The 23,454-nt window shown below is 43.5% G+C and overlaps 1 protein-coding gene across 1 annotated transcript in view; it reads right to left on the bottom strand.

Moving 5' to 3' along the window:
- LOC148029946 (ferredoxin thioredoxin reductase catalytic beta chain family protein) overlaps positions 1-19,056 on the bottom strand; it is a 41,835-nt gene extending 22,779 nt beyond the window's left edge. The window contains exon 1 of the mRNA XM_087686231.1: positions 18,884-19,056. Within this exon, the coding sequence (XP_087542357.1) occupies positions 18,884-18,986 (103 nt within the window). The 5' untranslated portion in view covers positions 18,987-19,056. The remainder of the gene's footprint in view (positions 1-18,883) is intronic.
- Between the last annotated feature and the right edge of the window lie 4,398 nt (positions 19,057-23,454).

Genomic DNA, 23,454 nt, shown 5'->3' with positions numbered 1-23,454 from the left:
GTGGTATACTTTAGTGAGAACACAATTTTTGGAAGAGTTGTATGAGGATGATTGGCTAAAAATAGGCCAATATCTCAGCCTCATGACAAAGAAGACTGAGTGGTCTAATGCTGAATTCAAAAGGATTAAAAGAAAAGCTTATGGGTTTTTCTTGAAAGACGGATATTTATGGAAGCATGCAAAGAAAAAGAGAGGAGCTCCAGTACGTGTATTGGGAGATAGGGCTTCTCAACAATAAGTGATGCAGGAGTTTCATGAAAGTTTAAGGGCTGGACATAGAGCAATTTGGGGCACATTTACCAAGATTAAAAAGAAGTATTAGTGGCAGAACATGTATAAAGATATGGAGCATTGTGTGGAATCATGTAGTGACTATCAAATGTATTCCATGGTAAAGCATAGAGATGGGTTGCAACCGATCTATCCATTAATACAAATGGGTAGTTGATTTGGCTACCATGCCTACAGGTTTATGGAATATGAGATATCTTGTGCTTGCACGAGAAGACTTGACAAATCAAGTGGAAGGTCGAGCTCTTAGTACAAAGACTACTCAAGCAGTTTGCATGTTCTTATTGGAAGAAATCTTTCGCAGGTATAGTTGTGTTAATAAAGTGGCTGCAGATATAGAAGAATTGGATGCGGATGAGGCTCGTGACTTCTTTACACGATTGAGTATCAAGTTGGCTTTAACTTCAGTCTACAATCCTGAAGCAAATGGAAAAAGTGAAAGAGGTCATCAACCTATCATTAAGGCATTAGCAAAGTCATGCAAGGGTAGGATAAAAGAGTGGCCAAGAATGTTACCCTTAGCTTTATGGGTTGATATGACCACTCAGTGTGCAATTACAGGGTATATGCCTACTGAATCAATGTATGGACAGCAGTCAATCATGTCTATTGAGGAGATTATTGCTATTTGGAGTATTCTACCATGGAAAGAAGGTTTGACTAGAGAAGAGTTGCTGGTCCTACACATTAGACAGTTAGAAAGAAGGCCTAAAGACATTGAGACAGCCATGAAAAAACTGAAGACTACAAGGGTTAAGAACAAGAAGAGGTTTGACAAGCGACACAGACTTCGACCACGAGCTATACAGGAAGGGGACTAAATGCTAGTTTATGACAGCAGCTTGGAAAATCAGCATAGTGCCAGTCGGAAGATGGCAAAGCGGTGGTTTGGTCCATATGTGGTAAGGTTTGTTTTTTACAATGCTACTTATGCATTAAATGAGATGGATGGGACAGCTCTAAGGATTCCAGTGGTTGGAAAACGTATCAAGCTCTTTAAATATAAGGAGTCTAGCATATGAGTTGGAGTTGAATACTGAGCATGAACATGAGAATATGGAAGAAGAAGAGGTAGAAGATGAAGACATTGACATGGCAAAGAATACTTCTTCTGACACTACAGATCCATAAAACTTTGGCACATGCCGAAGGATGTGCACGTTAAGAGGGGGTGGATGTCGTGCCGCTACAGGGACACAATGTGAAAAACTCTAGAGTGCATCGTCATTCGTCTTTCTTATTGATCTAGAGAGTCAATGCCATATTAGTCATTAGTATCAGTGTCCGTAGTGTGGATGGTTCAAAAATACTAATTTTTGGACAAGTTTAGCCTATTTTTGATTATTTCTTGTAAATATTCAAAAGCTGTAGAAAACGTCTAGAATAGAATGCCATGTAAAAAAGCAAGTGACTTTCAGTCATTTTTGGGAGATTTTATACAAAAAGAAGGATTGGTGAAATGATGCGACGCGCGATCACAATTTACAAGCAGCAAACAGCACTCCGAACTGGGAGAAGAAGAATAAGTGATATTGGAGAATTCTGACTAGGTATTCTACTATGTTACCCCCCTTTCGGAGCCAACAAAAGCATCAAATTGGCGGTCTGTGCAACAAAGAGGAAGCTATTGTTTTATGCACATTTTTAGTCTACAAGAGATTTATCTTCTCAAAATGCAGAAATAAATTGACAGGCTTCACCTCTATGAGCATTCTTCTACATCTTCTATTTCTTTAAACCCATTCTCTTCCATCTACTACTCTCCCTGAATCTCCCTTCACCTTACTATCTCTTACCCCCGTGTTAGACTTTCGATCCCAAATGCTCCGACAACGGAAGTGTAGATAAAGCTTGCTTTCTTGTACCATTAGAATATATTTGCCCACCAGATTTCTCTCGAGAAGAAATTATGGATGCTTATTTGTTGATGATTCTCCTTCCACAAAGGATCATAACAATAAGTTGGAGGATATGAGGGATGAGCTTTCATCCCTTGGCATGATGATCTCTTCAGAATATATGGCCATGATTCTTTTATCTCAGCTACCATCTCCTTGGTTTGATGTCTTCTACACTAGCCTTCTTACATCGAGGACCTGCAAGAAGCTTCTATGGGAGGAGCTTGCCTCATTTGTTTTGGAGTATGACAAATGCCAAAGAGGTTGCCAGTGAATCCACCTCCACCAAAGCTTTTATTGCAGGTTTGGGAAGGGGGAAGAAGAAGACAGGGAAGTTAAAGCCTAAACAACAAGAAGGTTCTTTCGGCTCTGACTCCAACTCAGAGAAGCCTAAATGCCCGTCCTGCGAGAAGGGAATACATCCAAAGAAAACATGTTGGAAGAAGTATCCTCACCTTCATCCACGAGTGAAGAATGGAGCTAACACATCCAAGACTTCTACCTCTACTCCAACAATTTTCCATGAATCAATATTCCTTCATATTATTGAGTTGGAGGAGCCTTCTTCAGAGGTTGTCTCGTCTTCTAAGAGGCCTTGGCTAGTTGATAGTGGAGCTTCTAGTCATACGACTCCACAAGGCAATTTGTTGCAGGATCTATACCCTTCTAAGGGTTCACTCACTATTGGTGACATTGTATCAGTGCCTACTGGTGGTGTTGGCACTTTGCCTTATTTCTCAACCACGCATCAAGCTCCCTTTCACATGCCCTTTATGTTCCGGACTTGGGCTTTCCACTCTTCTTAGTTTATGGCCTTATTAGGCTTGGTACCCAGATTTTCTTTACTGAGCAAGCCGTTTGTATTGAGGATTCTTCTGTAGGGCTTCTTATCGCAACGAGTTTGCAAGAGAGCAAGCTTTACAAGCTCCATTCCCCTTCTCTTATGCAAGGTCCTCTGATGTAGTTGTCTATTGCTATACTAATTCATGCTCGTGCACCCTCTTTTTCACAAGTTCCTTATCATCCCTGCCCTCTCCTCCAGCGGTCCCATTATACCCCCCATCCCTTATAGAGGGGGACAATCTCGATGATGCAGCTGTGGACTCCCTAGCCCCTAGTGTTTCAGAGGGGGTTTCCCAAGATCATGATGAGGAGCTTCCTCATCAACAGTCTTCATCAATAAACTTCATTGGAAATGGCATTCCTCTTACCACCCCAGGACCCATTTCTCCATTCGCTTTCCACCACATCCAAGATTTGAGAGTGGGTGTTAGCAATCATGTTTGTCATGCCTTGTCATCCCCTACCTGTGAGCCTCAATTTGAGTCAAATGAGGACTTTGGGAGCTCTAACCTATCTATCACTTATTTGACGAAGAAGGCAGCTCATTCTAGAGTAGTTAGTTTATTGCCTTTCAATGCTCCAGTCGGGATTTTATGTGCATTTTCCGAGCAATCTTTACACGCAACAATCTACCTTACTTGTTGGACATTGTCCACTATTTTTGGGATTGTTTTAAGCACATCTAGCAAATTCATCAACATTAAATGCTGGTCGACCATATTTTTTGCCCCAAATCACAATCAACCAATTTTTTTATAGTTGTGCCTATATATTTGGCACTCCTCCCACTTGGCAAACACATTCTCTCACATCGTCCTTCCTTGGCGGCAAGTGCACACTAGGACTCCCTCATATTCCTCCATCTCCCATGCTGTCGTCATCATCAACTTGATTTGGTGCCCTCACTGATATTGTGGACTGCATGCAAGAACTGATCAGTCCTTCTATATTCAGCATTTATTCCCTGTTCAGTGCAGGTTTCTTTTCATCTTTCCTTACAAATTCTCTCTCTCTCTCTCTCTCTCTCTCTCTCTCTCTCTCTCTCTCTCTCTCTCTCTCTCTATTATGTACTCTCACACTTCTCCCATGGATCCCATCTTATTCTCTCTAATGCCTAGACGGCCAGCCATATCCATAGAAATGAAGTTGACTCATGCTTCATTATCAACAAAAATCAAAGCATGTCGGTCTCAAGCTTTGCTCCGTGCTCTGCATAACTCAGTAGCATCATCATTGGGGTGATCGCTAACAATATCCAGCATCAATCCAACTAATGTTTTGGGCTTCTTACCCTAGGAATCTCCCCGATTTTCTAATTTTCTAATTTGTTGGTTTGGGATAGTCCTTATCTATGCGACCCTCATGTTCATAAACAAAGCATTTATTTGTAGCCATTAATTTCCTACATTGTGCAAGTGATTTGCAGTGCTTTCCTTGCTATTTTAACCTCTTTTCAGGCTAATTTTTAGATCTGCCCCTTTTCTCAACCTTTGACAACTCCTTATTTGGCTTCTCTCCACTTTCTTGAAAACCTAAATCTTTCCTACGCAACAATGCATCAATTGTAGCAGCAATCTCTATGAGCTGAGATATGCTAGACATGGTGGATTTAATACAGAAATCCTTGATTCCTTTAGGCAACCCACGTACATACTTTTTCACTTGCTCATGAAGAGGAATTGGGTGATAAGTAGTTACTAATAGCAAAGCATCCCAAAGCTTCTTATTATATTGCTCCAAGTTCTTGCATTCTTTTGCATCTAGCTTATTCCAAGTTGTCATGATGTCCACCTCAAAAGTACTAGTCAACCAATTCAATGCAAACATTTGCTTAAATTGTACCCATGTTCACGGTGCTCTATCTTGCATTAAGAGCATGAACCACCACTGCTATACATTCCCCTTCAAGAAGGTGGCTGCCTTTCCAATCTTAGAGGATTTGGTGAAGCTTCCCTCCGAATAGGCTATATCAAACTGCTGAATAAAAGTCAAGGCTTTCAGCCTATCTTGTGCACCACTGAAGGACTCGAACTTCACCCCTTTTCCACCCTTATCATAGTCTTTTACAGGCACCCACTGCTTTTCTCCATTAGCATCATTGGGAGCTTCATGGGAAGGCTTTCGCATTTTCTTCAATGCATCTTGCTGTCCTAAAGGTGTAGAAGATGATTTTTTCTTCTTGCCATCGCTATCTTTCATTGAAGCATTCAAAAAATCGAGAGAATTCAGGATCCATTGCTAATTCAGCAAAGAGATTTGTTGTTGTCCTTATTCAATTTTTAAACTAATCATCAAATTCCTCTTCCCCTTGCTTATCATCATCATTTTGCCTTGAAGGCCTTGCATCTTGGCCAACATCAGCATTTTTAACTTCTTATCCATGTTCTAAGACTTGTCCAAGATCACACATTGCGTTTCCTTCTTCTCCATGTGAATATTCATACTGAGAGGCATCATCACTACTTGATTCCATCTCACTATATGACAACATCTTGCTGTAATTACTCGGCTGAGCACAAGTTCAGCATTAGCACAAAGCTTCTATTAGCACAAAGCTTCTAGTTTGCAATCAAGTGTCTCAAGTCCACCAAGTCAAGAGATCTAATGGCATCTCAGCAACAAAACCACGAAACCCTTCCTTCTTGGAAAGGGTGGTGAAAACCTGATTAAACACTTAATTACAACAATTAACAAATTCACAAACTGAAATGTATACTTTACCATACAATCTTGAACATTGGACACCCTATTGGCCCCAAAACTGACACCCCTTATGGTATTTCTTTGTATTATATTGCAATTGGATGGAGTACGACTAGATTCTTCAATTTCCTCTGCTAATCCAAATGTCCCTTGCTATCATAAATGATCGGCAAGCCTTTTGAGCAATTTTCCCCTTGATCTTCACCCAAGACTTGTCAAATCTTGACCCTTGACTGGCCAAATGCTGCCCCAAATCAATTGGGATGGGCTGGCGTCTGAAATCTATGGCATTACCTTCAATTCCAACTACAGATTTCAGTCTTCAATGCGTATAATTACTGGCAAGGGTCCCAGTGTGACTACTAAATGAGATTTGTTGAGATCATCAAAGAATAGGTTGAAGAAGGTGAGAGAATGCTGTAGAGAGAGAGAGATTTCTAAATTTCCCTGCTCGAGAAAACTTGCTCACTATTGGCACGACAGCGATGTGTTGAGACTAGATTTGAATCCTAAGCCAAATGGAAGAAGATTTCCATAATTGGATAGATTGGAGGACATCCATCACCTTAAGGTTTTGGGGGCTAGATGGCTAGCCCAATTATGGAACTTCTAGTTAAGCGTGCAGCAGTGTGAACAATAGTAGGATGGATGACCTCCCAAGATGGGCAAGAACAAGGGCCCCCACCCAATTTCTAACTTGCTGACCCTGTCTGGATCAGTCTAGAAGAAGCTATTGCTTGATGCCAAACTGGCCAAATATGGCTTGTCACCCACATTAAATGCTATCATCAACTCTTGTAGAGCTCATAAATGTTGTCGCTTGCTCTTGGAAAGGTGTTTCCTGCAAGTACCAGCCTCCAAATGGTCTCCACAGTAGGGAAACGCAACCAGTAGCCTGCTCTTCCTCTCGCTCGCTCTCAATCCCAATGCATTGAATAAGCCTCTACAGCCTCCAAACAGCCTTCTTCCCCATTGCATGGAAATTTTTTGCCAAGTGGCACCCTTTTTTTTTCCATTTCCAACCATTTTCAGTCATTAAATTAATTTTCAGAATTAATTAACTTTGAAAATTAATTATACCCTTTTTTACCCTCCCAAAATTAGATGTGCCCATCCACAATTTAACTAGCTAGGCCATTTGCAACCCAAAGTGGTCTCAAGCCTTAATTGACCCATGGACAGGTATTAATTAATTAAGTAATGCCTAGTCTCTACTGTCACCACTCAAACTTATAGCCAATTAATTGTCCTAGGACCAAGTTAACACCAATTGTCACCTAGAACCCATCTGGCATAACTTGTTACAACTTTTGCCTTTGAGACCCACTGTTTCCTCAAGGTCCTTGGCTTGTTACCATGAAGTATCTGCTATGTGCATCAAAACATGGCACATTTGATTATTAAAACAATCAAATGTCTCTAGCAAAAGCAAAGCATCCAAAAATTTCACGTCCTCGTGACAGCAACAGCAATCCCATTAATAAAACTATTTTTGGCCGTGTGATCTTTTAAAGGTCACATGGCATATAAATGTCCAAGGCATTACAATTTTATTTGATAATGATTTTGCTCATAATTTTATTTTTTCACACTTGATACAGAGACTACGACTCCACATGGTACCGCTAACCAAGTTTATTGTGTCCGATATGCAAAGGGCCCTATAGTGGATTGTTGGGATCCATGGTACCGAACTTGGATTTTTTGATATAACAGTACCATCAAATCACGGATTTCCAACTTATAAGCCTAGACCATGTGGATGGTATTCTTCGCATGTCATGGTTCTTTGAAAAATACTCCTCCTACATTGACTATAAAAATTATGTACTTTCTTTTAAGCTTAATGGCCATTTCCATATGATCGAGCGTTGTTTACCCTCCAGGATCACAAAAAATATTGTATATATAATTTCAGCGGATCACAGAAAATATTGTACATATGATTTCAGCAATAGAGTTCACTCAATGTTTTTTTAGTCCAACTGTTACTACTTATATTTGTTTCATTGAAAAGGTTCAATCATTTGATTATCAATGTAATTCAACTTTTTTAAATAATAATCTTAGTAGCCTGATGTAAAGCTGACTTGGTCTCTCGAACCTTCTGTGCATAATTCCCTATCAGAATCAAATCACCAACATATACCACAAACAACACACGACCAACCTCGGAAGTGTGTGCACATAAAGCTGCGGATCGGCCTTGGAGCGCCAATATCCCAACTTCGACTGAAGAAACGAGTCAATCTTCTCGTTCCATGCACGCGGAGCCTGCTTAAGGCCATACAAGGCCTTCTTCAACCTGTAAACTTTCCCATCCAAGGATCCAAAGCTAGGAGGCTGCTCAACATAGATCTCCTCCTACAAGTCACCATTCAGAAAGGCCGACTTCACATCCAACTGATAGACAGACCAGCCAAGGCAAGAACAGCTCGAATAATCGCCATACGAGCAATGGGGGCAAAAGTATCATGGAAATCAATAACTGGGCGCTGAGTAAAACCTTTAGCAACAAGGCGAGCCTTGTGCTTGTCCAAAGAACCATCGCTAAGATACTTGGTCTTGAAGACCCACTTGACACCAATCACCTTCTTATGGGAGGGACGAGGCACAAGAGACCAAGTGCCATTCCTCTTAATAGCCTCCAACTCGGCTTCCATGGCCTTCCGCCAATGATCAAACTACAAAGCCTCCTTCGCTAAAGTGGACTCTCGATCCTGCATAACACGAGTCAGCAAACAATAGTGGGAGCAAACAAGCTCCGAAGAATGTGCCCGGTTCCTCCGTGACCTCCGCGGTCCATCCTGCAGTTCCCACTCCTCAGGGACCCCCTCGATCCCTGAATCTCGGAGTGTGTCATGAGCCCAACGAGGAGGAGGACGAACCTCTCCCCGTCGTTCTCCATCTGCTGAAGACTCAGGAACATCCATCGGCGGAAGCTCCTCAGGGGTGGCCGGTGGAAGAGAAGACTCTAAATCAGAAGAAGAATCTCCATCAAGAGACTCTGGCTCCAAAGGAACTATCGCGGGAGCCTAACTCTCCCCTGGATCTCCAAGGACGGGATGCTCCTCACTCCCCTCTGTGACCAGAACTTCCACAAACCACACATCTCGGCTCGTGTAGACATCCTGCTTGACGGGATCAAACAAACGGTAACCTTGGGACTGGGAGCTATAGCCAACAAAAACCTATTGTCGGGAAGCTGCATCGAACTTATCACGCTGCGTCTTCGGAATGTGTACATAAGAGTCACACCCAAAGATCTTGAAATAAGAGACATCAAGCTTAATTCCGAAATAACCCTCAAAAGGTGTCATCCTGTCAACGGCCGAAGTGGGAGATTGATTAAGGATGTGAACTGCGGTAGCCACGGCCTCGGCCCACAGAAACTGAGGTGTCTGCCCCGGTGCTCCATCATGGTGCACACCATCTCGATCACACCTCGGTTCTTCCGCTCCAAAATGCCATTCTCTTGGGGAGTGTTAGTGTTAGCAAACTCCTAGTGAATGCCCCTATCTACACAAAAACAAGCAAACTCATTAGACATAAATACACCTCCCTTGTCTGAACGCAAGGTTTTCAATCGCCAGTCAGAACGGTTCTCCTCAAAGAGAAGCCAATCCTTGAAGTGAGAGAAAGCCTCGGACTTCAAAGTCAAGAAATAGACCCAAGTCATCCTGCTGTAGTCATCTACGATCAACATGAAGTACAAGCTCCCCTTCAGGGACACAGTCCTCATCGGGCCACAAAGATCCGTAGATACAAGCTCCATGGGTGAAGTAGACCGCCTAGAAGCTTTGTGTGTTGGGCATCTCGATGCAGTTTCCCACAAATCTAGGAGACACATGGCTGATGGCTCACCACTATGTTCGGCAATCCTCGGACAAACGACCCTCGCGACGCCTTCCGAATGTACTTTTAGTTCAGGTGGCCAAACCAAGCATGCCATAACTTGAACTGTGTCTGAGAAGTAAGAAGAAGAGAAGTAAGAGCTGAAGAAGACTTCAATTTGTAGACGCCATTCTCCTCATACCCTGCAAAGAGAACCTTTCTCGATCCACGATCAAGGACTCCAACAGTATCACTATCAAACTCCACCAAGAGGCCAAGAGCACAAATCTTATGGACCGAAAGTAAATGATACCCCAAACCTGGCACATGTAACACCTCAGAAGTGTGGGTACCACCACGTCCATCTAGAACCTTCCTCGATCCACGATCAAGGACTCGAACAGTATCACTATCAAACTCCACCAAGAGGCTAAGAGCACAAATCTTATGGACCGAAAGTAAATGATACCCCAAACCTGGCACATGCAACACCTCAGAAGTGTGGATACCACCGCGTCCATCTGGAATAAGCTACATCTCACCCCGCAGCAATAGACACAGAAGAGTTGTCTCCAATGAGAATCTACCCACGCGAAGGTCACAAATGGGCAACACCAACGAGAGAAGGAGTCATGTGCCAGGAGGAGGCACCACTGTCCACGATCCACTCATGAGCCTAGGGAGTTGTCATCGCATCATCAGAAGACTTCGATGTGGAGTCCTCAATGATTGCTAAGTGTAGAAAAGTAGTTGATGAGGGTGCAGTCACCGCTCCAGAATCTTTCATGCTCTTCTCGATGTCCTTCTTGTCTTTGTCGGGGCAATCCTTCTTCCAATGACCGGTCTTACCACAAATATGGTAAGTCGATTCCTTCTCCTTGTCCTTCTTGGATTTGTTGTTCTCCTCCTCCTCCTTTTGGTCCTTCCCCTTCTTCTGAGAGGCTTGACCAACCAAAGCCTCCGATTTGAAAGCATTCTGTCCCTTCAACTGTTCCTCCTGGTCCAAGACTATAGGAACCAACTCTTCCCACCGAAGAGTTGACTCCCGACCTGATGCAATAAGAGCGAAATAAAAAGTACCGAATCGTGGCGGCAACTGGGATAGTAAAGTGATTGCCATGTCTTCAGAGGAAATAGGCTTCCCCGCATTTTGAACCTGCATCCAAAGCTGTCGAAGCTTGGTGATGTGCTCCCGAAGCGAAGAAGACTTATTCACGGACAAGGTCCGCATCTGCATCTCCAAAGAAACCCTCTTCATAAGGGTCATCCGATTGTACATCTGATCGAGCTCTAGCCATATCTCTCGAGCCATCATCAAGTGCTCGATGTGAGCTATCACGGTTGTAGTGCAAGACAAAAACAAAAAAGATCGAATCCTAGCATTCAGTTTGTCCCAATGAGACTGGGCCTTGGTCAACTCCGCACAAGCATTGAAAGAGAGTTTGGACTCATCCCTCACCGAGGGCCTGTTAATCTCCTCCATCACCAGTTCCGCCAAATCATAAGACTCCAAAGATGGCCAACATGATCATCCGCCAGATGCGGTAATTTTTACCATCAAGCTCTTGATCCGATGTGGAAGAGCCGGTAGGACAGACACCTTCTTGTCCATGATCGCTTGGAACTCCAAATCAGTCTCTGTAGACATGTTAACCTGCACAAACACAAAATCAGCCCCCTCTGCCTATGAAAACGCAGCCTTCTAGGGCTAGTTCCTCCACTACCCAAACCTTCTTCCCCCGTCGGAGGTGATGAAAAGGTAAAACCTGCAATGGAAGGCCTCAAACGCAGCCTTCCTCCCCTATGAACAGCAATAACCTGCAGCAAATTCACCAATTAGACTCCTTTCCTGCACACCCACGCCCGCTTCAGCCTTGATCCGATGCGCAGCCTCCCGCTCGCCCTCGAATCCTGGAAACGCAGCCTTGTGTCACGCTGAAATCTCCTCTTTGAATAGGTTCAGAGTCCATATTTACCGCTCTAATACCATGTCAGAGTGCAGCGATGCAGAAGCGTAGGACAAAGACTGAGAGAGAGTGAAGTGACCTCGATCTTCGTCAACCCGAGCACAGTTTGTCTCAACCAACAGATCTCAAGATCAGAATCTATATCACTGAATAATGACCAAGTGTACACCAGCGGCTGGCTATTTATAGCCAGGAAAAATAGCAATCACAGCAGCAGGTCCTGCACCTGAAATAATGCAGAATCTGTCCGACTGCTGACGTGTCCTTTGCCGTACAACTGTACAGGAAACCACTGTCTAACAGTAATGACCTAATTAGACACTAATTACAACAAGCATGAAATTCACATAAGCTGAAATGAGATTATTACCGATCGATCTTAGACAATGGACACCCATATTGGCCCCAAAAACTGGTGCCTCTTCTGGTATTTCTTTAGCTTGAATCGAATTTCATTGAGACACAATGGGATTGCTCTCCAATGTCCTTCAATTCCGCATGCCCCTTGCCCAAGATGGACGGCAAGCCTTCAATTCAATTTGTCCCTTGATTCTTAAGGGGATTGACCTCGAATTCACTCCATGGGTGAGAAATTTGGCCCCAAACTCAATTCTGGCTGGTTGTTCTCCTCGAATTCTCTGAAATTTCCCAATTTCAATAGCTGAATTCCAAGTATAAGGTCTCAATTTCTAAGCATGCTTCTTGAGGTGGCTGTCAAACCCTAATTTGTTGTATAAATTAGGATTTAGCAACAGAAATTCTTCAATTGCATCCTCCTACGACTGCATTTGGCTGAGATGTTTTGAGACAAGCCGTGAAATTGCTGAGAGAATAGAGGGGAAGCTATAGAGAGAGAAAATACAAAGACTTTTCATGAGAAATTGGTAAAATTGGGCTGCTGTCACTGTTTTCCAGCCCCAAATAGAATCATCAGCAGCAATTGGAGCATAAGAGGCTGTAATCTTCAAGTGAAAGAGCATCATCCCCATAATCAACTTCCCAAGGTCAAGAATATACAATTATCTTCACCAAAATGGTCTCCAATGGCTGGACATCCCCAAGAGCAAGTGGTAATAGTCAAAAACCCCTCCTCAACAGCTTATGCTTGAAATTCAGCTTCTCTCTCTCTCTCTCAACCCCGAACAGCCTTGACACCCACTGATTCCTCAAGATCCTTGACCCAACTTTGTGAATTAATTAACTTGCACATCACACGGGCACCTCACATTTGCACATTTGACCAATAACTTAATCAAATGCTAAATAAAGCATCAAAATTTCACGTTCTCACAGCAAAATCACACAGGGCTGCTCATCCTGTGAGGAAGGCTTTGGCGCCTCCAATACAAATGGTTAACCTATATTTGCAAGGGGCTCGCAGCTCAATGTGTTAGAAAGTCATTTCCTAGATAGCAGAGTGTCACATCCACAGTACAGACAGCGCGCAGAGGAGCCACGTCAGCAGGCAGTACAGTCAGACAGATGCCATGTCAGCACAGTCGGACAGGGACAAGAGCAGCCGGACTGTTTTATGCAGCCAACCTGTTTTTTGATCATTTTCGTGGCATTTTTCCATTGCTATTTACAGCAGTTCCAATCCAACATTTTGATCACATTCTGATCTTGAGATCTGACACAGACAGCTTGACTGACGGCACGTGGGCTGACGGAGATCAAGGTCCTCAAGGCAGAGATAAACGCAAATATTTTCTCTGCACCCATGTATATTTTTGCACTCCTATACAGCATACTACACTACAGATTTTTTGCGTTCACTGTCTCCTCTCTCTCTCTCTCTCTCTCTCTCTCTCTCTCTCTCTCTCTGTTCACTCTCTATCTTCGTCCTACACTTCCGCATCCCTGCACTCTGGCACAATGTCCCTTGAAGACGACTAAGGGGAAGAGGTAGATGCCGGTGGAGGAAGGGGGGTAAGGGACCAAGAGATGGGGGGTCCCTTAGAAGAAGAAGGGGTGTTGATAGGTAACCTGGTAAGGAAGAGACAATGCTAAAGGTGTTTTGGGGGAAGGGGAAGGGGAGACAAGTCGCAAAAGATCCACCCGATGAAGCATCAATAGGGGAAATCTCTAAGGTAAGGTCCTCCTCAAAGACAACATCTTGGCTCGCCACCACTTTGCCCGCATGGGAATCAAACTCTATAATCTTTGGTTAAATGATTATAACCAACAAATACATGCCGCTTGGCATCGAGTTTTCCCCTCTTTTTCTTATCATTTTGGACTTAGCCATCACATCCAAAGATGCAGAAGTAGGCAAGATAAGGCTTCTTTCCAAAGAAAACCTGATAGGGAGTTGTATCACGCAAGGCAACAATTGGTAACCTGTTGCAGATGTGAACCATAGTAGAAACAACTTCAACCCAAAGGGTGTGAGAACCCTCGATGCTCAAGCATAGATCGTACCATCTCCAAAATGGTCCAATTTTGTCTCTCCTTAGCACCATTCTCTAATGGTGTATTGGTATGAGACAACTCCAACCCAATCCCATGATACCTACAAAACTTATCAATTTCTTTTGAGGTAAACTCGTCTCTATGATCCACTCGAACTTCAAACCCCTCAAACCTTGAAAGAAGTCTATTTCTTCACAAATATCTTTCAACTCACATTAAAGACACGGAATCAAGAAGAAAAACAGGAAGCTAGAATGCTCCTGTTGCCACACAGACACCCTGTTGGCCCCTAAGTCAGGCGCCCCTTGCGGTATTTCTTTATTTTTAAAAAGAGAGAAAGTACAATGGGCTATCTTTCACCTATTCTGGGTGAAATTTGGCAGCATAACAGTACAATTACTGACCCAAAACAAGTTGACCAAGAGGGGAAACTCTGCCCAAGTCTGAAACTTCTGGTTGGAGTGCAGAATTGACCATTTCAGCCTCCTGTAATTACTGGTTCAGACCTGTTTTGAAACCTGTTTTCAGCTCATACTGTTCCCTGTACTGTTCAGCCCACAGTAATTACTGGTTCAGACCTGTTCTGAAACCTGTTTTCAGCTCATATTGTTCCCTGTACTGTTCTCCAACATCTATGCCAAGTGCCCCTTGATTCTGGCATCAATTGGGCTCTGAAATAACCTCTGAACAGTCCAGAAACAGTATTGATTTAGTGCTGTTTCAGACACTTGCTTGGTGAGGTTACCACCCTCACCTGTTCCTGCTTGTGGGCAGCAAACAACTGCTCCTGTTCCTGGAGAAAGGAGGCTCTTGCCTCATGCAAAAACAGCATATTCCCACACAGCTATACCTGAATCAGAAGAAAGCCCTTGATTCTGAAGCATAACCATACTGTCAGGGAGAGAAAGAGAGAGAGTAGGGAGCAAGCTCAGCCCTCTATGCATCATTGACAAGATAGGCAAGCTCTCCAATCTTCTCCATCAGCCACTGTCCATCCTAACCTTCACAAATGAGCCCCTCTAGCCCAAAAACTGCACGCCAGCCCCTCTTTAAAGAGGTAAGTGCACACATTTGTGCCAAGTGACAGCACTAGAAGGTATTTCCCGTTCTAGCCTTCCAGTCTAAAATTCTCCATGCTCGGTGCAGAATTTGACCTCGGCACAGACCAGAGGATTAATCCTCGTGCAAAAACGAAGATAATGACACGAACAGATTCTGGGGTCCAAAAATAGTAACTCCCTAAATTTTAGGAGTTGCTTCCATTGCATCCCACTAGTCTTCTGACCATCTTTGCAGACTATAGCTACATCCAAATTTGTAATGTAGCTCAACTGAAAGTGAATTTCCACTAATGACCCCACATAGACTAATCTCTTGAAGATTTGTCCATCTTCACTTTGAACTAGTCTCTTCCAGGCTAGTTCTTCAACACACTTGTCCATATACACTTTCACAAGTCTCTTCCAGGCTTGTCAATCTATAGTGCCATCAGTCTCTTCCAGACTTGTACTGGACCTTAACTATCCAGTCTTGACTCACCAGACATTCCTGTCTGTTTCACATACTGGCCATGCAACTCAAACGTTTAGATTTCAAGGGGGATCCTTTCAAAGAAAAAACCAAATAAAGTATGTAATAAAGAAATCAACAAAAAGGTAATAGTTGTCACAGTCTTATGACAATCCCCCTACACGCAGCAACTATGTATCGATGAGGGTCTCCATTTGGTGGTGATACCATGTGAGGACACACAACCAGACAGACCGGAATACGCACAGAAAAGGGAAGATAGACTGAAGAAAGAACATAGAGAACGAAGGAATGGGACTGAACTGGTGGTCTAAAAATGAATGCTGAATACAAGGTTGGCCCGATCAGCCCCTTCATGCAGCTGGTATGTCTCAAAACAACTGGCCAACCATGCTGCAAATAATGCCATCCAATCTGCCACGTGGCAAAACAGAATGCACTCAGGCCCAGAGGTGTAACCACAACTATGGACCGATTGACAAACCCAGAAATGGAACTACATATGCACCAAAGGCTGTCAGAGCTCCTCTATCTCTGTTAGACTCCGATGGAACTCACAACCAGGATGACTAACATGAATACAAGAAATGTTAAAAAAACTAAACATATATGGGAACCTACATGCAAGGATATCCCATCCATTGCATATCAAGCCCCTCCCACCTCTTAGGTTGCCACACAATGTGCCAACATGTCAACACCTAGTGGGCCATTTTGTTTTCCAGTACTTGCACCACACATTGGTCACTCGCTTGCTTTGGGGCAAACACCTAGAGTCACTAGGTAATGCACTTTGGTGCCACAACTAGCACCTAGTCACCCACTAATTTATTCGAGGTACGCTCTTATCCAAATCCACACGTAGCCTTCCATACATTTACATCAATCAAGAATGCTTCCAGTGATAAGGCTCATTTCAATTGGTCTAACTTTATTACTTGGTCAAATTGATCCGGCATATCTTGGACTTTCAAGGGTTTATTGGACCTCATTTCAGTATCAGAGCCCCAACTTGACCCTTGGTGGTCCTCGTATGAGGCAATCTGCCCTTGTACAAGGAGAAATACCATAGCTATTGCTAAGCTCATGTAGGGTGTTATGCATGTTTCACTCACAACTTTAGCATTTTGACCTTGCATTCGAGCATTGCACATCTCTAGTTAATCACTACGCAACTCATGATGTTAGTCAACATATCAATCTCCCTGAAAATCAAATGATGATCAAGTCACTTTGTTCACGAACAAGTTGCCACCTAAATATTTCAATTTCTTGTAGCAAATCATATCACATACCTAGTTGCCCATCTTCTACAAATTTGAATGTCAACCTTTAGGTTTTGCATGGTTGCTTAATCAAGTTTACAGGAACTCCTTTATGTCATATCTAGAGGGGGCCTTGTCCCTCTTGGATTGAAACCGGGTTGACAAAATGCCCTCAAGGAAAATAGATACTGCCAATGGTTTGGGCATTTTGGCAAGGAGTGTCGCTTAAAGGGCAAGGGCAATGTCTGTCTCTCTACTCTATACCTAGGAACTCAATAACATCAGGAGAGGGAAACTCCACATTTGAGAGCGAGACATGCTCTAGCCCATGCCACTTGTATAGAAACACTTGAACACACAACATAAGCAAAAGTACATGACAAAGCACAGTGTTATAATAGAACTCAAAGGTAAAGAGTAACTCGAAGACAATGAACACGGGAGATGAATGAATAATGAATAGACATAATGCTCAATGTAGTAGACACGTTATGGAGAGTGAATACAAAGCCTTGAACTCCTATGTCTCTGAAGGACTGGGGCAGAGAGATGAGCTGGAGAGTGTGTCATACTATACAGATCCTAAAGTGCAACAAGCAGCCTCTGAATATAACCAATAACTGGAAACACAAAGGTTGTTTGGATCAGGCTGAAAACAATAGTGGCAGCTCAGAACAATGGGCAGCAGGCTAAGGAAGATCAGGAGGATGAGAGTGACAGCAGGAGGCTGCAAAGTGCACCTGTTAGCTGCCCCTGGAGTCGAAGGCAACTGCGGAATGCTGCAAGTGCAGGCTGCACATGAGCTGGCAGCAACAAACACAAATATCTGGATGCTCAACACTGAGGGCAATGACTGACTGACAATGTAGACAAGCTGGAAATCTGCCGCTGCCAGTTGCAAATGCAAGGGCCTGGAGGTTGTAGACTGATTGCCATGAGCTGCAGGCTAGATGGTCCTTATGCATAATGGCTTCTTTTGAGACTGTTATGGCAACAAAACCTCTGTTTTCTTGTTCTCTCCTTGTGGTACTAGGTCTCACGTTTCATTTGAGAAATTGTATGCTCAAACTGAAGCACTTTGACCATGTCTATAAGCAGAAACCTTCTACAACGAAGGTGCTGTTACTCTTTTATCACAGGTCCCTTCTTGATGAGATTGCTGATAATGGGCCCATTCAAGCCGCAAGAACTACATTTCCACTCATGTTAAGCTTCAAAACTCTCCTAAGAGAGGGTGCCTTAAAGTGGCAGACATAGTTCTTGGGATTCTCTGTATTTCATAGCTCAATTTTCCAACATAAACATTGCATGTAAAGTTTATAGAGAAATTTAGTAAATACTCTATAGGACATGAATCGGCCTCTGAAAACCATGGACAAACCAGTCTCTAAAATAACATTCAGCACTTCACATGTGCATTGGATAAAAGCCTGGCATGTCTCAACTTGATAGATTTTCATAAATGAATCACAGGCAATGGTCAAACATCTTCCTCATATGTACACTTGCTTTGCCTCAAAGAATTGTGTGATGTTAGAGTACACGAGCATTAAGTGCTAAAATCCATGTCCATCAAGATAATTTGCATTCCAAAGGGCAATCAGGTCTACGTTGTACGTTTGAACATAGATGGGCTTTTCCTTGCTCTGAGCATCCGCAAAATTGTAGCAGCCATTTCATACATTCTTATAGTGGTTATTGAGTGCAAAAGCTTTATTCAATGAACATGACGCTCAACTGTCTTGATCCACGGAGCAATTGACAAGTGTAAACCGCATTGGACCTGAAACATTCTTCATATGACGACCGGGTTACGATAATCCTTTCCACAAACGGACACGGTTACGCATTTTTAACACGAGAATTACTTTGATCATATCTGCTTAAAAGAATTTTTTGTTGTCTGTTAGAAGAGGCCATCCATTGAATATCAGCTGCTATGTCGATAAGGCTTGACTCTACGATCGTGGAAAGCTTGCCCGTCGGTTCTACAACTTACGACAGGTGAAGAGCACGCAAGTGCAGGCCTAAAAATTCATCCAAGGAACAGACAGGTGCACGATGACAGGCTTGTTAATTTTATAACGGACGGGTATAAGAGAGGAAATGGAACTCAGGATTTGTGAGAGAAACAAGGCACCTGCTGATGCTCGGAAGGAGCAGACACGACGAGAGGAATGTTGCGACTGAAACGCGGGGGGCGACTGCACCACGAACGTCGATGAGCTGACAGGGATCGCCATCGCTGCCGTTCTACAAGCTGGTGGTTCGTTGCGACGAAAAATTTAACAAACGGACGAAAAATGGTGACGACGGAAGAAGAAGCTATATAACCCACACATATACTGATGAGAAGGCAAATATCGTGCCGCGTTGGCACGTCTACGTGGCAATGCCTGCCGCGCGCCCTATCCTTGAGCCTCGCATTTCAAGGTTGTAAATTGTCGTGTTTTGAAGTGCACTCTTCGTTGGTTCCTTCTATTATTCCCCATCTATTTATAAGTGTCGAAAATTTGTAATTGCCTTTCTTCTCTCGGCTTTCGATTTTTTCTTTAGTTGCAACTTACTTTTTTCAGTTTTAAAAAAACATTATCTTTCACATTTTCTTCTCCTTCCTCTTTCTCTTCTTCGCTTTCACCTATCACCTATGATTTTCACCACCAACAAAGCTTCTTTTATTAAATATATGTTTTTAGGTAATTATTATTCCTCTTCCTCTTTCTCGATGATGATACTACACCCATGCAAGTGTGGGTGTAAGTGTGCCTATCAAGCATGGATATGCCCTCCCCCCTGCGACGGGAGCGCTCATAGGCAACTCAATGCAAACAAACTTGTCTCATGTTTGTTTCCTTGTCTCCAATTGAACACTAAGCACACACATATGTTGCCTTCCTTCTATAAATGAGTGAGTTAATAGTTTGCAAAGCCACCTTATTATTGGTATATCTGTCTTTTCAAGAAATCGAACTACATAGCTTTTTTCTTCTAATAGCCAACAAAGAAACTATTACTTATCAGACCCTCAAAGCATCATAACAACCGATGTTTTCAAATGGGAAACATTGTGTTGTTTTCTCAAGTGTAGAATCAATGAAAGACTCCCTCTCTATCAACTAACTTTATATGCATGCAAACCATGAAAAATATGGACACGTTACCATGATGACTGGGATGTGTAAGGCAAGAAACTAGGCTCTATAAAGCCCACCTCTAATAGCTCTTTAATCTACTTAGCCATTTCTTCCCTTTTGCACTTGGAAAGCTTGTAGGGTGGTTTGTTAACTAGCTTTGAATGAGGCTCCATATCAAATGGATGGTCAACCTGTCCTTTAGGGGGCAATGCTATAGGTATCTGGAACATATCTTTGTACTCTTCCAATATATCTTTTGTGGTTAAATTTGTCGCTGACTCTTTAGGCTGATCTGACACTTCTTTGTTGAGATGTAAGACAAAGATTTGGGATCTTTTCTTGAACTTTTTTAAAGCCTGTTTGCTATAATAATATGAAAATCAATTTTCTAAAAACATGGTTGCTAAAGTAGACATTCTACCTATTTATGTGTTTTCCCTTCCTCTATCTACTACTACAACTCATTGCCATGATGACATACAAAAACATGGTTACTAAAGTAGACATTCTACCTATTTATGTGTTTTCCCTTCCTCTATCTACTACTACAACTCATTGCAAGTTGTAGAGGGAGCTCATGCTCAACCGCCAAGACCCACGAATCGCTTATTGTTTCAATTGTTTCAAGCGAGCTCTAATGGCTATCTCTCACCTAGCTGGCATGCCATCGATCCTACGAGTGTAGTGAGCTTACCTTGATGCCAAAATGAGTTGCCTCCTCTCTCACACGCGCCGGTAGCTTCACTCCTAGATGCTAGCTCAAGCATCCTCAAGCCTCCTCCATCTCCAAGCTCCATCCAACATAGCCACACGCGCGAGAAAAGAAAAGAGAAGAAAAGAGAAGAAGAGAAGAGGAGATGGTGAAGAGCTTCACCCTCTTAATCCCTCACCCCCACACACTCACTCCCTCACACTCTCACACTCCCTCTCTCAAGAGCACACACAAGCAAGGAGAAGAGAATAAGAGAAGAAGAAGAGAACTCTTGTTAGCCACACACCAAAAGAATGAGCTCTCATTCACTTTTTGAACTTTATATACAAAACCCTAAATTCCCATGGGCCCCCATCCCTTTTTACATGACCGGCCATTGTGGCAAGGTCCCTTTTTCTAATTCCCTTTTATTGCTTCATGGCCTCAACCTATACCCGTCTATTCTTTTACAAATGGCACAGGTGGGAGCCTAGCACTCTTTTACAAGAGTTTTTCGAGCTTTTTGAAGCGCCTTTTATTTAAAATTACACTTTTTACCCCAGCTTAGCTTTAGAGGCCGCCTACATGTCGTTGCTCTTTTTCCATCTTTCTTCCGTTTTTTCTTTCATTTCTCTCCCATCTTTCTCCACCATCTCGACTTGGGGTTAACATTACCCCCCTCTGAGACGGGTGCTAGTCCCATGGCACTTCTAGCTGCTATTGGGGAATGGTAAGCAGTTGGCAAATTGTTCGGGTGAGGGTTGGGCCACATGTAGACTCGGACGCTTGTGGAAGCTTGGTAATGATGTTTGTCGGAGAAGCCAATTGGATGCCAAGTGGATGATGGGGGCCTCCGAAGTTGGTGGTTTGTCGCCTTTTGTAATGCCTGAAAGGAGAAGGTGTGGTGCGCTACCTAAGGGGAGTGTCTATCTTATTGTGTGGTGCATCGTACTTGTGCTAGTGAAATGGAGAGGTGGATCTAACCACAGGCAAGCCTAGGTGAGGTCCCACACTTGAGGACCCCATTCGTGCAAAGGGAGGTGCGATGCAAGTAGCTTAGGGTGACAAGTCTAACCATAGGCGAGTGTTACCTCCCTAGGTATGTCCTGCCCTTGATGGGCCCTAAGCGTGAAGTGGGGGATCAAAAGGGCTAGGGGGTTAGGAGCGGAGCTGGCCAACCGAAGCCACCGGGAATGCCTAACTTGGGGACCCCTAGGTGCAGTGATCGTGTTTAATGCGGTGCTAAGTGCTTCTTCAAGTGAGTCATTTTTTCCATGTCCTTGTGTGATGTTCCTCTTGCTTTTCCTTTCATGATTTTCTTTTTCTTCTTTTGCTTCTTCTTCTTCTACTACTTTTTAAAAAAAATAAGTATATACTAGTAAGATGACAGCCAATGCCTAATTCTCATCATCTGAATTAGGTAGAGAAGGGGTTGGATGGATTTGCTAAAAAATTGCTAGCTCTGCATGTATCCTTTAAGATTCATGAGAACGTGGAGTGAAGTGGTGGAGAGGAAGGGATGATTACATCTGATGAATTGGCTGTTGTTCATGTCTTCTAGGAGAGCTAGGCAAAAAGAAGAGAGAAGGCTAGCCCTCATCATCAAGCACACCATGGCATAGCTGTCGATGGCGTTAGGATCAAAGAAGAGGGGAGGTAGGCCACGTTCTTGAGGAGTCGGGTCCTGCTTAAGTGATAATTTAAGAAGATAATTACATATAGTTATGAAAGTTGGATTAGGGCAAGAGGAGAAGTCGGCGAGGAAGCGAGTCATGGAGTCATCCAAGCTTTCCGAGTTAAAGATAAGGGCGTGTTCTCAAGAGAACATTAGAGTTGTAGATAATGGGAAAATCATATCGCCTGTGGAGGGTGGCATCAAAATCCACTCCTACCCTACGAGGGTATGCCATAAATGTGGGGTTGTTCATCTTGTAGCGCAGGGTGTTGCAAAAAGCCATCCAGGCGAGCATGCTGATATCGCACACCCACCTCCTCCATAGGGGCTGGCAGTTATAACCTTGCACGAAATGTGGCACTTCAAATACTTTATTTTGCCAGAATTCGGCTTCTTTAGTTCTCCAAAGAGTGGGGTTCTTCTCTCTTTCTTCCAGCCACTTCTGTCCTAGTCGACTACCAATCCCAATCACCTCCTCCGTCACCTTGAGTGGTAAGACCCTGCGCAGGCTGTTGGGCATGAGAAAGTTGAAAGTAAATGGCTCTTTTTCTCTTTCCTATCGCTCCCAAACTACCAGTTTTGCGTGGAATCCTACGGGAATGTCATTAGGGCATGGTGGGAGGGGCGCGGACGACTGCACGATTGGCTTGGCCCTTAGCTGCTTTCTAGTTTCTTCTACTAAATTTTTCCTTATTTCCTTGAGCACGGCTTGTCTTTCCGTAGATGTGTCGACCGGTTGTTGCTCTTGAGAATGCGACGAGGGGGGCTGTGAGATCACCTCTTCTCTAAACCTTCCCATATCGAATTGAAGTTCAGCTTCATTCCCCTATCGGTCTCCTTGTTGTGTTCCCTCTTCAAACCCTATCGCATCAATTTCCTAGGGGGTTAGGCCGGCCAATAACATGTACTTTCGTTGATAATCCAGGCTCAGCTTAACCTCTGCAGGTTGGGGTGGCATCTGCAGCCGTGCGTGCAGAGCTATGCATGAGATACTGAGTTTCTTCTTAACCACCTCCAATGACTCTCCTTCTTCCAGGCAGGTGGTGTCCATCAGTGTATCTAGGAAGGCCTTTTGATGGGTATTAAAGGCTACCTAGGTAGCTTTTGCTTTGCTCTTTACAAGGATCTTCTCTTTCTCTACCAGAGCCAGGCGCCACGCCAATGTCTTCACCCTTCTTTCATTTTTCCCTGCCCATTCCTCGGCTCTCTTC

Source organism: Lygodium microphyllum, chromosome 10 (assembly GCF_053477565.2).
Source record: "Lygodium microphyllum isolate KBCC chromosome 10, Lygodium_microphyllum_v1.1.10, whole genome shotgun sequence".
NCBI lineage: Eukaryota > Viridiplantae > Streptophyta > Polypodiopsida > Schizaeales > Lygodiaceae > Lygodium > Lygodium microphyllum.
Note: the sequence above shows the minus strand (reverse complement) of the source record. Positions and strands in the feature narration are given on the sequence as shown.